At 50.0% G+C, this 14,931-nt stretch overlaps 1 protein-coding gene across 1 annotated transcript in view; it reads left to right on the top strand.

The window, feature by feature from the left end:
- The first annotated feature begins 221 nt into the window (after nt 1-221).
- LOC135908027 (uncharacterized) overlaps nt 222-14,931 on the top strand; it is a 183,162-nt gene continuing 168,452 nt past the window's right edge. The window contains exon 1 of the mRNA XM_065439792.1: nt 222-317. Coding sequence (XP_065295864.1) covers nt 236-317 — 82 coding nt within the window. The 5' untranslated portion in view covers nt 222-235. The remainder of the gene's footprint in view (nt 318-14,931) is intronic.

Raw genomic sequence — 14,931 nt, 5'->3', positions numbered from 1 at the left:
GACGTGAGCCCCCCTCCCCCCCGAACGAAATTTCTGGCTACGCCACGGGCCGTGAGATATGCCTTAAATGTTAAATCAACATTTATTCCTGCGTGCAACACTTATGTGAATAGTCTAACTTATGCTAAGCCTTTCCTGGCTGGCATATGTGAACCGGGTGTAAGTGTTCTTTTTATTTACTCTAATTCAATGTTCAAATAATTTACATTGCAGAACTGATGTTTGCTCCTATTGGATGCTCGCCGTCATGATGTTGACCTGCGTTGTTGTCTCCCTTTTCTGCTCCTTGATTTTCATCCTTACCATGATGGAAAAAGGTATGGGCATTTAGTACGTGAAACAGGAGTTTGTGTGTCAATATCATAAAGTTCGAAAAGTGGCTTCTTTTCGCACCTTCCTCTAGCGAAACGGCAAAAAGTGTTTCAGCAGTGTTTGCATGGGGATAGCCTTCAATAAGTAATAATAAACTTTCACAAACTAATAAAACTTCGTATATATGTTGCAGCCCAAAAGAAAACGGAATTTCCCTCACTACCAATTAAGAAGGAGGTGTCAGTGCGACACCGAAACGGAACATGCAATCTCTGTAGGAGGCTTGCGAACGTGGGCAGCTCAAAGAGTCCCCTGTAGTTCGTGGTTTTAAAGCCTAGATGAGAAATGATGATACGTGCCGTTCCAGAGGTTGTGTACCTCGTCGACGCCAACAGTAGTCATCATTTATTGAGCGCAACTGAGACGCTCGTTCCTGCGTCGAGCGCCGGCTTTCGCGGTGTACCCGAGCGAACAACCGCAGCGAAAGATCAGTGAACACAGCGTTAGGGGGGGATGAAGTGAGGGGCGAGACAGAAGGGTAGTGAGGAGGAAAGCAGAGACGATGGCGCAGCGCAACTATTGGCCTCGAGCTCCACCACTGGAAAAGCTGGCGCCACCGTCGGCGTGACGTGCTAGGAGGGATCACGTGGACATAGCGGCCGCGTCGGCTGCTTCGGGCGCGCCGAAGCGAGCTGAAAACGAGTTTAAATTCCCTCGTACGCTGCGGTTTTCATTTAGTGGCGAAATGTACCCGCTTCGAGTGTCTCCTTTACAATGCTTGAAAGCACTACAATAGGTAGTGGCTGCCTTTGAAGGCGCGCGACATGGTAGGCTACTGCTCGGTGCCGCAGGACCGGACGCACGTAACGGAGGCCGGTGTCAGCCTTATTCACACGTAGCCGCAGGACAAGAAGCTGCGTGAAGCTTGGCTCGCGAAACATAAAACCGGCAAATAGTCTTCGGCTACAACTCGGGTATGCAGCAAGCACAGACGCGAGGAAGATTTCTGCTACGGCGCCCGGTCTGCGATGTTCTGAAAACACGCACTGAGACGCACGCCCGAGTCCGCTGCCCGACTAATGTCATGACGGTTTGGTCTATGAACTTGTCGATACTATAGATACTGCCAAGTTCAGTGGAGTGGAAAGGCAGCGGTAAGAAGCACATTTAAAGAAAGCATGGCATATGGTCATGTTTATGCTAAGAATTAATGCACTGGATTACAAAAAAGGAGAAGCAGGAAATTGCACGCTGAGAACGCCGATAAACATACAGTGCGACGCAACTCGAGAAATGGTATGGAAAGATCAAAAAATTTAGAAGAAAAAAAAAGATTGAATCGTCGCGACGGCACATCACAGTCCCCGTAGGCGTCGAAGTCTCTACAATGAAATTATTTTTGAACAGCTCTGATAGCGCCCACGCAACAATGGTTGCTTGTATACTGTAAAATGCTCATATTCTGCGGCCTAAAGCTCATGGCAGGGTACGAAAACGCGCACGGGGAGAAAGCGAAACAGTGGGCGGACAAGCATGCAGACGCGCAGTCGGTCGCTGCGAATCTGCGCGATCGCTGCATTGAGGCTTCGTTCTGTTACGCTCCATTTAGTTATACAAACACTATAAGAACATATTTCACATGGTTTGCTCTCAGCGTTTACCTACCTTTCACGCAAGAAGCTGGTTCGGGAGACTCCATCGCGGCGACCGCGCGCAGTGGCGTTCACTGTACGTATCGAGATAGCGGCTGTAAACGATTGTGTGCTTTCAGTTTGCCCAAGAATATTATTTATACTGCAAGAAACTTCTCTTGCTTCGAAAGTACTTACAGAAATGTCCGGGAGAGCTCGCGCGTGGTGTTTTCAGTGAGCGCTGACAGCAAAACCTATGAGGAGCGCGCCACGTGATCCCTCATACTACGCCAGCGAGGCGCTTCCGATAGAGGGCGACTCCGTAACTCCTCGCCGCCAATAGCTCCGAAAACGAACTACAGGGGCGCTGCGAGCGCCGCTCAGGTGACGTCAGGGCAAGCACGCACGCCTGTCGTGTGCTACAGTTCGGGCGGTGTCCGCGCGCTTTCTGCGGTGATTTCGTTTGCTCGCCATCGTTCTCTCTGCTTGTATACTTATGGCGGTCGTCTCAAATATATTTTTACGACGTCCTCATTTGCGAAAATTTATTCAAAGAGCTTATTTCTTAGACGATAATGCAGCTCTCGAAGGCAACGCTACAGTGCCAGCCGAAGGAGCGCAGACCAGCCCATTGCGGGTTTTTCAATCGACAACAGCAAAAATATAGAAAATAAGAATCCAGTTTTGATACCATGCCTTCCACGGCGCAACAAGTATGTCAAAGACGCTGGCTATATATGACTTCTACAAAAGTTACAATCCGCTAAAACTGGTTTGCTCACGACGAGTACTTTATGGTGTAATATTGAATTTTTGCGTTTCGTCACAGAAATGCTCGGCAGTAACACGAGGACTTAACTAATACTGCAGTAAGGTTCTACAAGCACAACTTGCTTCTTTGACTGCTTCTTAAAATTAGGTGGTTGTTCACTTGTTTATTTTAAGCGGCGGTAATTTGAAGTAAAGCTAATGAAGGCTTACGTCTACTTAAAGAATACAAAATGGAAGGTACCAATATATATTCCCTTTTCTGTGCTACACTTTCAACTCACTTGAGAAATTTACTGGTGCTTGTTGCTTGAGGAATATACATGAGGAATTTGTTTGGCGAACTGACACAGGCTACTCGGCCAAAATTTTTAGTGAAGTACGCCTGTTGGACCGCACACTGCAGCCAGAAAGAAGTCGAAGCGTCAATCATTAGATAGGACATATTGAAGATATAATTCCCCTGTGGAGGGTCAAAAATCAAGTTAATGTATATATAAACACCTTGTGGTGTTTTCTTTATGAATGTTTGCAATTCGATTAGAGCAAACTTTATTTTGCCTGCAGTTGGGCGAGGTTCCCTTTCAGGTACCGACGAAGCGAATAGTTCTCCGTTTGCATAATTAAACAACGCTGGATCGAGACATGGTGAGACAGAAAGTGCTTGAATTTTCTAGGCAATCTAAGCTGCGCTGTAGTGGCTCGAGAATATTTTAGCCATTCCGATTGGAGCTGTAAAAATATGCTTTATGGTTTTAATTCGAAATCGTAGTGAACTGATGGGTTTCACGAACGAAGCGTGCCTCGCCATACAGACAGTCGGTTGCTACCTTTACGTGCTACCGTTGCGTGATGGGTGTGTCATATTGTCGATAAAGGCTACTGAGGGCCACTATGAAACATTTCATCGCTTGCAATTGATTGGATCTCGATATTAACAACGAAACTTTTCTTTCAGGTGATTGCTACCATGGTATTTGTGAATTAACTATGTAAATACTCTACATGATGCGCCGTCGTGTTAGCACCCATGGGCGATTCGTTTGTTGGAGGCTTGTTTCAGAGAGGGGTGAAACTAGCACCAAACATTTTCATAAAAAATGGGCACCTAACTCTTTCTTTTACGCATTAATAAATGGCCATATTTGGCTAGAACAACTCACCAGAGTAATAAGAATCATGATCACAGCTTGGCTGAGCAATGTCTTTCTAACACGGATAACATGCTGACGCCAATTACCAAGATTTTTCTTTCATGTAAAATGCAATGTCTCTCATAGCTAAATTCTAAGGGAATGTTAAGTGTTTAGCCAAGCATCGTACACAACTTCGCGTATTGAATTTGCAGACATTCTTTTTACGCAAAACGGCGCAGACACGGCGCATGTATGCGTTGTGAAACCAGTAGCCCCGTTCAACGCTACATAGCTTGCGATATCCAAGCCCCAAATTTTATTGACTCACGTGCTTTAGGAGAAGGAACTGTGGTTCAGGCATGGCAGCAGAAAGAAGCCGACATACCCTTCAACAAGTGCGGCTCGAGCCACCCATACCCAAAGCATACACGAAGGTAACGAGCGCGCGCGGCCGCCGAGCGAGATGGTGCGAGCGGCGTCCTGGCCGTGACCTCACACGCGAGAGGGCGCCACTCCTAATTTTTGCCGCTAATTAGGCGGACAGCCGAGATGGGCATGGCGAAAGCGTGAGAAAAAAAATTGGAGGACGCTTAAGCTTCGCCTTCGAGAGTGGAACGCGACAGCGTTCCCGTCGACCCGCCAAGGGGGTGTAAGACAACGGGCTACAGGGCAGCCATCACTTATGGTGGATCCACACGACGGACGAAATCCGTCTTTTTCGCGACGGACTGCGCATCACGTGACTACGCGTCACGGATTTGTGCCGTCCGCGCGTCGTCCGCGACCCCCACGGACGGAAAATGCCGAGCTATTTTTCGCATCCGGATTTTGGGGGTCGAATGCTGCGGATTCAGCCTAGCATGCTCTACAGTCTGGCAACAAGCGCTGCTTTGGTATATTTCTGAAACAGCTTCATCGCTGCTAACACCATTCGTGTTCAATTCGGACAAAACAACAGCCATTGCGGCCAACCGTCGTTTCCTTTCGATCTCCATTTTCATTCAAAGTGAAAAACACCTATGACAAAGTGTTTGTTACACCGATGGCGCCATCTAGAGTGAGTAGAAACAAGCAATCATGTTAACTTGCGGCCACTGAGATCCGCCCGGGCCGCCGCAACATCTTCGAGGCCATGTTCAGCCAATACAGCCACTCTAAGCCTACACGCCGAGAATCTGAGTATCGCTTTCGGAAACGGTGCCCACTCATCACGAATATATTGCTGTCGAAGCTTCTTGACACAAATTTAAACCAAATACAACCCTCAGTTTGAAAGTTACGGGCCTCACAGTGGACGACGACGACTTGACAGGTTCGAGGCGGACGGCAGTCGCTTCGGGCGTAGCCGCCATCTTTATTTTTCCGGCGCGGTCGTCTGCTCAGTCCGTCCGTCGTCTGGATGCGCTTCGCAGCCGGACGGGCGGCGGAATAAGCGTCCGCGGCACAGATTTGCGCGGAGACGTCCGTCGTGTGGATACACCATTACGAGGCGCCCCGCATCGGACGCGGTGAGCGTCGAGCCATATGTGCGAGCAACGCGGCGTTCGGCGCAGCAACCAAACGTGCGCCTGAGCAAGCGGAACGAACCAAAGAACTCGGTATCCTGGAGGGGGAAATGATGCACGCCAGCCAAAGTCAGAGAGATAGACAGATAGTGATCTAAAGAAAGGAGGGACGCTTGATTCTGCAGAGGGAGCAAGGTGAAGCGTTGTCAGGGGAGAGAGAGTCCGGGCCGTGACCCGCCTCGCACAGCTCCAATGCGCGCGTGGCGCGCCATCTGTCAGGGCAGCGCCGTACATGGAGAGGAGGGGGTCTTCTGTGTTTGCCGCAAGATGGCTCTGCGTGGTCGGAAAGCGCAGAAGAAATGCAGCGGAAACGCACTTCGCTACTCGTGCAATTGCGACTTCTGTAAGTGACATGTTCATAATTACCGATATACACCGCAGTATAACTTTCCACGGCTCGTTTCGAAGGCAACACCGCATTCACTAGAGGCGCGTTTGTACCGCTTGGAAGCATCGAACTCGTGGCTGAGTGGTAGCGTCTCCATCTCACACTCCGGAGACCCTGATTCGATTCTCACCCAGTCCATCTTGGAAGTTGCTTTTTATTCATGAAGTGCCTGCCGTGATTTATCGCTCACGGCCAACGCCACGGACGCCGACGACACCGGCTTTTCTGCGACACAAGCTCCTTAACGCTATCGCGTTAAAAAACGCCGCGTGCGACGGTGGCAGCGAGATGACGCCAGAGTTGCCTGCGTCGACTGGGAGATTTGTCGGCGGCGTCCTATGTGGATCGCGACCACGCGTCACCCCCGCGCTGGCCCCCGCGATCTTCAGGTTAGCGTTGCAGTGGCGCCACACTTAGGTCTGTTTACAACTGGCCGCACGAGACCTATCGTCCACGCCAGCCAATATACCGCCTAATGAAAACACGTTTAGAGCTGGGCTCTAATTTCTCACTAGGGAGGGACGTAATCGCCGTTTTTATTGCGAAAGCAATGCTGCTCGCACTTTCGCCCCATCGGTGGTCGTGGCGCCTTCTTACACAGCTGCGCGTCACGTGACCATGTGAAGTCACGCCAGACTGAGAGACGGGGCCCCAGCTCGCGGCATCGATGGTGGAGGCGAAGCCTTGCGCACCGCTGCTGCGGCGCTACCGAGAGAGGGCGCTCGCTGGTGTGACGTCACGCTAGGAGGATCAATGGGGCTACAGCTCGGCTCCTCGCAGTGGTCGCCGCGCTGCATTAGGCTATGTCGCATGATATATAGCCATAAGATTAACAAAGGGCAACCGTGTCCACACCATCAGCCGAACCAAGGTGCAGCCAAGGGTATTGCTTTCGCAATCTTCCACGCTTAACCAAGCTAAGCCTTCAGCCATTTTTTTTATTTCTCTTTAAGTTACAAACGTAATGGATGCATTCAAAGTTCCTAAAACAGGTTGTAGATGAGGCAGCAAGGCTTGGTTTGGTCCACGAGCAACAATAACGGTCGTAGGCGCCGACAACGCGGCGGAAATGGCAGGGACTCCGGGGCTCTAGCCCACTCCGGAGATTGCCTGGGGCGGGGCCGCGGAGCCCCCCTGAAGGGGCCACTCACCAAGACTGGTCATTTTGAGCTGACGAGCGCAGTGCATACAATGCGCCCTCACGATCATGTTCGCTAAGAATTAGGTCACTACGCCCCGCGAAAAGAGCTGACATTTCAAATTAAACGCCGATTAATCAATTACGATTAATCCATCCCTCGCGGGTCTCGATCCTCATTGACGTATTGTGAGCGCAAAGCGTTCGCTAGCTGCTCCGTTTCCTTGAATGTTGTGTAGTGCGCGAGTGAGGTGTTCCTTAGTTTCCGGTCGTGTTTTTGTAGGGTCTATGAGACTCCTGAAGAGACGCCAAGTGTTGCGGCTTGACATCTGTTTTGCTGCGCTGTTACATCTGTCAACCCAGTTACTGTCGGCGAGCTGGGTAGCGCACTCGGCTGCTTGCTGAGTAAGGTCAGAGATACGAGCGCGGAGTTTACGATTGTTTCTGCCACCGCCATCGTTTGGTTAAGCTGCGGCGAACTTCCCAAAGGTGCATCAGGTGGTTATTCACGTCCGGTGCACGTTAAAAAAATTATGGGGTTTTGCGTGCCAAAACCACTTTCTGATTACGAGGCACGCCGTAGTGGAGGACTTCGGAAATTTCAAACACCTGGGATTCTTTACCGTGCACCGAAATTGCGTGCACCTAACCTAACCTAACCTAACGTACAGCCTCCCTGATTTTTAATAATATAGCGCGAGCGTCGACTGAACTGCTGGTGAGCGCTTTATAACGGCGATAAGCGTGCAACAAGAGCGTGCAACAAGGCGAGTGCAACAAGGCAACAAGGCTCGTGCGCGAACTCTCGCCTTGTTGCACGCTTATCGCCGTTATAAGCTGTTATAAGCAGTTCAGTCGACGCTCGCGCTATATTATTAAAAATCAGGGAGGCTGTACAACCCCATCGGAATGCGGCCGCGTGTCCGGGATTCGATCCCGCGACCTCGTGCTCAGCAGCCCAACACCATAGCCACTCGGCAACCACGGCGGTTATCCGGTGCATGTTCCGTAAGCTGTATCTGCTTTTCGTGTGAACGGAGTTTTTCGATGAGTCCGTGCGCCCATGTGGAGTAGCCTTGTTCCAAGAGAGAAGTTACTGGGAGGGCCTGGCAGAAAGCATTCCAGTCGGGAAGTTTGGCTTGTGCAAGGGGGCGATGTAAGGGTCGAGTGTAAGTGATATTGTTCAGTATGCAGTGGTCACTACCGAGGGTCTCCTCAGCGTTGATCAAGTCTGCGTGTCGGATGTGCTTCGTGAGGGTAAGTTCGGGGCAGGTGTCCCGAGTGACAGAATTCCCTACACGTGTTGCCTGGACCGGGTCGGTTAGAAGAGTGATGGGCACGTAGATGTAAGTCCCGCCAACTTACGACCATGCCGCTCTTCCTTGCGATAGCCCCACATGGCACAGGGCGCGTTAACATCGCACACTATCATCAGGGGATCGCGACCCGCGATCCTTAGCACTGCGCTAAAGATGTTAGAAAAAGTAACGTTTTCTAGTTTCGGGGGCAGCATATATTAGGTATGTGTACGGGGCTATCTGTTCACAGCAGGGGGAGGACAGAGACCATCACGTACGAATATTCCAGATTTAGATCGAGATCAACCTCCTGCGCTGTGTAGCCTTTATTGACTAGGAGACAGGTGGACGGGTCTCGCTGAAAAGCGTTATAGCCCGAGAGCTTAACCACATCCCCGGTTTTTTGCATTGCAAGGACTGCGACGGGGTATTCGAGATTGTCAATGTACGCCTTTAAATGGGCGCGTTTCGTCCTGTCTTTGAAACCCCGACAGTTCCACTGTACAAGAGAGAGAGTTTGCTGTCATTGCGGATGGCGCCGCCCTCTATGGAGTTGGTTGAGAGGGGACGCAGCCATGTTGATTTGAAGGGACATCGCCTTGGAGAGCCGGCCCAGGTTCCGTCACCTGCAGCGGGAGCGATTCCAGCTCCTCCGAGAGTTCGGTTATATCGATGGGTCGGGTAAATTTTGATGGGTGGTTTGCGTCTTTGAGGGGTCCCGTGCGGCGGAAAATTCGGGGGTTTGGCTCTAGCCACGTCTTAATGTTGGACGTGACGGCGGCCGTAACCGTAGCTGTGACCGCCTTGAGAAGGCTGTCTTAGATTTGGCCAAAATGTGATACCTGAGTTGTTAATTCGGCAAGGGCGTTTTCGAGGGCGGTGAAACGCACGTCAGAGCTAGAGGGTAGCAGGTCCGCCGGCACTAGTTGCATCGGTTCTGGAGCTACATGGGCAGGGGGTGGGGAGGACCGAGCCGTTTGTAGCGCGTGAATTTTGGCGTTAAGTTGCGCATTTTGTGCCCGGAGAGTCTCGAACTCGCGGGCGAGGTCCGCGACGTCAAAATTCAGGGGGGGATGAGGAGGAATCTTCGGTGGGGCAGAAGGTAGGGTAGTGCAGGGAGGCGGAGGAGGCCCGTCTCGGCTGCCTACCTTGGGCTGAGACGTATTCTTTGGTGTGCCAGACGGAGGGCCTTCGAGAGCGGGAAATCGCCGTCTTGGAATCTAGGGGCGTCTGTATCCCGTGACGCTTTCGGGTTAGGTAACCGAGGTGACATGGGGGCGCGTCCAGGCAAGGTGCCCGCCGGTGGCGCTGGTCCGGTTGTGCCTTTCGTCATCTTGTTGCTAGTCGAGGGAGCTTTGAAGTGGTGTCAGAACCCGAGGGCACTGCAGTCAGAGGGTGGGTTCGTTGACCGGTTGGCGTTCCCGGTTGTTGCAGCCGTCCAAATTTGGCTTTGCAGTCTTGCGAGCCCGGAAGATGAGCGCCACCGCACACGATGCAGGAAGGAGTGCACTCGTGGGGCGCCATGTTGCCGTCTTCGAGGACTGCGACCGTTTCGCCGCAGTGTCCACAGCAATTGTCTTTAGGATTCGGGCATAAGTCCGGACGATGACCGATGGTGCCGCATCGGAAACACGCGGGAATATTCCGCTTATATTCGCGCACCACAGTCACCACACTGTTATAGTGCACGTAACGCGGTACTCTGTGTCCCACGAAAGTGAGCAGGGCAATCGTGTACTTGCCCAGCTTGCGGATGAAGGCTATCTCTCCTCCGCGCCACTGGACTTGAGATTTCAGGGTGGTAGAAGTTTCCTGCTCATGGACCGTAATAATCCCCCTGCAAACTTCACCGTTGACTTTGGCGTGTCCGACCACCGGGATGGGGCCCTTGGAAGCATTGAGTGTAAATTCACGAGCGAGCGCGTTCGCCGCATTGACGTCTTGAGGGGTGGCAATGACAATATTCCGGTCCCAGATGGGCCAGATACTAAGAATGTCCACCGAAGATGGATTTACATAGGCAGAGAGCAAAGCACCAAGCTCACCGTTCTGCAGGGCTGTCTTCAGAGAGATCGTCACTCTGGGCTTGATGACAATCGTGGAATCTTCTTTGCGGATTCGAGGCATAGTGGTGGGCCGCCATTTCTTCGATCCCGCTGCTTGCGATAGCTGAGGGTTGGACTTTTCAGGATTCGGAGGCGCAGAAACGCCGGAACTCATGGAGCGTCCGTTGACCGCCGAAGTGTTCGAGCATTGCTGGCGTTTACGAAGTGCCACCAACGAGAAAAGGCCTTCATCCACTATCTCCTCCATCGGAGTTGAAGTTTCAAGCGAAGACGAGGCTTCTGCGTCGATTTCTGACCATGTCATCATCTCGGGATCGTACCCGCGCCAAGCAAAGGCCGCCATGGCGGCGGCAGATAACGATGGAGATCGAGTCCGGGGCGTTAGGCTCAGTTGGTTGAAGTGGCGGAGACAAACGTGGGCCTAAAAGGACCAAAAAAACGGCCCACCTGCTCCAGAGCGGTATCGTCGTGCGCCGGGTGATGTTATCCGTCTAGTAGGAGCAAAATTTCACGGGATCCCTTGGAATTTTCGGTAAGCCGGAGGAAAATTGCCGTAGCCGATGTGAGGCGCGTCCCCTCGCTCCGCTCTCGCAGCGTTCCTCCCTCAGCGCAGTCGCCGTTACTCGAGGAGCCGGCCGTCGTGGATGGGAACAAGTGGCGCCACAGCTTCAAAGCGCGGCCATGACCCTACGTTGGCCGAACATGAGGTCCTGGCTCCAGGAAAATCTGAAGGACTGCCGCTAAAAGTGGCAATGATTCGGCGGTCGCTGCTGAGACCGCCGTCGAACTTCGGGCCGAAAAGAGCCGAACAGGCCGCCGACGTAACGGTGAAAGCGTGTGCCTCGCGGTATCTCTTATAGCCTAGCAAGAGACCAAGCCAAACTCAAGGGACGGTGGAATGCGACGACAAGGACATCAACTGTGCCTTCTGAAGGGTGTCATGGCAGCTATGTAAGGTTCGTGCAAGATGCCAAGGCAGCTTCGATGGCAGATGCATGAGGGGGGTACAACGCGATTCGCTTATCCTTCATAAAACATAACAATGACTCAAAACACTGCACTTCCTTTTGCTACTATAAATGTCCGCGGTCTTCGTGCTAGAAAGCGGCATTACCAGCTTAGCCGGCTTTTCTTTAAAACAGATGTTGATATAGCAGCGATGCAGACGACAATGATCGAAAGTGAAGAACAGACGAATCACATGGTGCTGCAGTTGCGCAATAGATACAATGTTTGGGTATCAGATGCTGTTGGGAATTCCGTGGGGTGCGCTATTTTTATTAGAAATAATGTGGAGGTTAGAGAAGAGAGTTTTTTCTTGTCAAAGAAGTAAACCGGTTTTTGTGGATTTTTATTTTTGGGAGTACGTTGGCGCGTGATATGTGTCTACGCCTCCGAAATGGAAAGTGAGCGTGTGTCATTTGAGAAGGTAAATCAGCATATATTGTGAGGCAGGAAAGTCTTATTGCTAGGAGATTCTAATTGTGTATGTTTCGAGGCCGATCGAGTGCAAAACCTTCTACTCCCCGACAACACCGCTTTACTTTTAAACACACTCGCGCAAGAATCCAAAGCGGCTGACGTCGGTCCTGTCTTCTCTAGTAGTCTGCCCGCATTCGCACATCTTCAAGAGTCGCGCTGTGGTTTCATTCGTTGTGCGGCTGCTATAGTGTGAAACACGTATCGTTGAGTGACCAGATCGTTTCAACCTTTCGTATAAGTACTGAAGAAATAAATTCGAGATTTAACTGGAAGACTTAAAGGTTTAACGATGGGTCGCTACTGAACGAAGCCTTTCTGTAAGCGTGAAAGAAAAGTTAGATAATTTGATCGAGGCCGAAGATGGCAACGTTTTAGAATTATGGGAAAACTTTAAACAAGAAGTTAAGATCAGTGCTACAGAAGAAGCCGCAAACGATATATCTATAAAAGGAGAAAAAAAATAAATACAATTCGAGCTTTATTTTTTTACATCGTGGAAAGCGCGAGACCTGGCAGCCGAACAAATGAAATGAAAGGACTGAAGAGCCAGCTTGAGCTTATCGAAGAAGAGAAGTTCAAAGGAACAGTTATAAAAGGACGAAATGAAAGGGTGTGGCCAGGCGCTACACCGACAAAACGAGCCTTATCTGATAAAAATGCCTACGCCAGGCGAAATGAAATCATAATGATTCGATACGAGTACGAAATCACGAACCAACCCCAAAAAACGAACAAGCGTTTTCTGATCATTACAGCATTTTTGGGGGGACTGTTAAGGACGTCACAAAAGAATTCAAAACGTACTTCTCAAACCGAAATTAGAGGTCGACATTCAAAAGCGTCTGAGGTAGCTTCTGAGATCGCCGAACAGAAAGGCGCCATAGATAATGTAGTTGTAGGCAAGTCCACGGGACATGATGGATTCGGAGCGGTTTTTTATAAAGCCTCCGAAAGTTACATGAGTTAGATCCTGTTACGATTGTTTAAGGAGGCCTACGCGCAAAAGCAGGTTTCTCTATCTTAGAACGACAGAAAGCTGAGCTGGTTGGTAAGGATTTATTATGCAAAAAGGTGAGGCCTGTAGACAAGACCCAAGAGTAGAGAAGCGGCGTTCGTGTTGTCCACTTCTCTACCCTTGTGTCCTGCCTACGCGCCTCACCTTTTTCCATAATGAATCCTCCATCTTGTCGGACATTGCATGTAGTGCTGATACTGATAACAGAGTACCCAGAGAAATGGTTAGCTGTCGACACTTAGCGCGTGATATCACTAATGAATGTGGACTATCAAATATGTACAAGGATGCTCGGAAAGCGATTACAAGGAGTGGTGACCCGCATTGTAGGGCCGCATCAAACATGCTGGAATAAAAGAAGGTCTACCTAGACAAACATTCATATTGCCAGAAGCATTTTAGCGTACTGTGATGACCTAGGTCAACATGGAGACATGTTACAGTTGGACGTGCAGACGTCTGTGTTGCCCATAAAATTCTTTTCTCTATTCTAGATCATGTAACTGTACGGAAATTAATTTTATATAGGGTAAAGATGTGCTATCAAGATTGAACCGCCAGTCTCATGATAAACAAGGAAGTTACCGAAAGCTTTAGCGTCCGGTCATGCGTGCGCCAGGGATGTAGTTTGTACAATGTTTTATTTGCAATATAGCTAGAGCCGCTTTGCAGAAAGATCAAAAGTGGCAATAGAATATCGGCTTTCACAGTGCAGTCCGTGTAAATGAAAGTGCTCGCATATGCGGACAACAATGCGTTGTTTTGTCGGAATAAATAAAGCGTTCAAATCGCGTTTGCGAAGCGTTATCATACTGCATATGACAGGCAGTCCTATGAACTTTGATAAATGTCAATGGGTATAGATCGGCAACTAGGAAAACCTTCCGAGTACGTTTGCAAATATCCGTCACGCCGGCAAGATATCTCTGGGCGCTGCCTGAAAACTACCGTGACGCGGCGGATTACTGGAATGCCGAAGCTGAAAGGGTTCGGGAGTGTACACTTATATGGGAGGGGGGGGGGGTCACGATCTGTCAATGTTTGCTCCCACGACGGCGTGCAACCTGTTTGTCGTTGCCAAGGTTTCTTACGCACTTCAAGATTTGTGCATGTCATGGGCCAACATACAACGCTTGCACAAAGCACTCGTAGTGTTTGTACGGGGCTCAAACTGGAACCGAACCTGCCGCACTAATCTCTCGCTCTGTTAAAGGCACAGGACTGGGTCTTGCACATTTGTTCATAAGGCAAATTGTATCGAGGTTTGTTTACCTACGGCACCAAAAGGACCCCTTTTTGTAAACTATTTTTCAAGTAAGGCTGAGCAATGGTATACCCGAATTCATTGCATCGTCTCTTCGGTGCAGTCAAGGCAGAGTGCATGGTCTCCTAAAAGTAGTAGTCTGCGTTATTTAGCTGTTGAAGGTTTGTTTTATCATGGAACATTTAAGCCGGGTACCACGAAAACGCTTATATAAGGACCTGATAGACGCAAGGTTGGCGGTACCATTGTATCGCTTTATGTTCTGCATTGTACCTGAAAAGAACCTTCTGAAAGGCGTAGAACGAGTACCAGCACGCCCTTCGGTAAACTCCTTCTTTTTCCAGCTCCACACGCATATCTTACCTGTGAAACCATGACTAGAAGAAAAAGGACTTTCTGTGCCTTGGAGAGTCAACTCCTTACTATGCCGAAAACCCGAAACAGTCGAACACATATTTCTTGCCTGCTGGGATGGTGTCAATGATCTGTCAATGTTTGCTCCCACGACGGCGTGCAACCTGTTTGTCGTTGCCAAGGTTTCTTACGCACTTCAAGATTTGTGCATGTCATGGGCTAACATACAACGCTTGCACAAAGCACTCGTAGTGTTTGTACGGGGCTCAAACTGGAACCGAACCTGCCGCACTAATCTCTCGCTCTGTTAAAGGCACAGGACTGGGTCTTGCACATTTGTTCATAAGGCAAATTGTATCGAGGTTTGTTTACCTACGGCACCAAAAGGACCCCTTTTTGTAAACTATTTTTCAAGTAAGGCTGAGCAATGGTATACCCGAATTCATTGCATCGTCTCTTCGGTGCAGTCAAGGCAGAGTGCATGGTCTCCTAAAAGTAGTAGTCTGCGTTATTT

This window comes from Dermacentor albipictus, chromosome 10 (genome assembly GCF_038994185.2).
Source record: "Dermacentor albipictus isolate Rhodes 1998 colony chromosome 10, USDA_Dalb.pri_finalv2, whole genome shotgun sequence".
Classification (NCBI taxonomy): domain Eukaryota; kingdom Metazoa; phylum Arthropoda; class Arachnida; order Ixodida; family Ixodidae; genus Dermacentor; species Dermacentor albipictus.
Note: the sequence above shows the minus strand (reverse complement) of the source record. Positions and strands in the feature narration are given on the sequence as shown.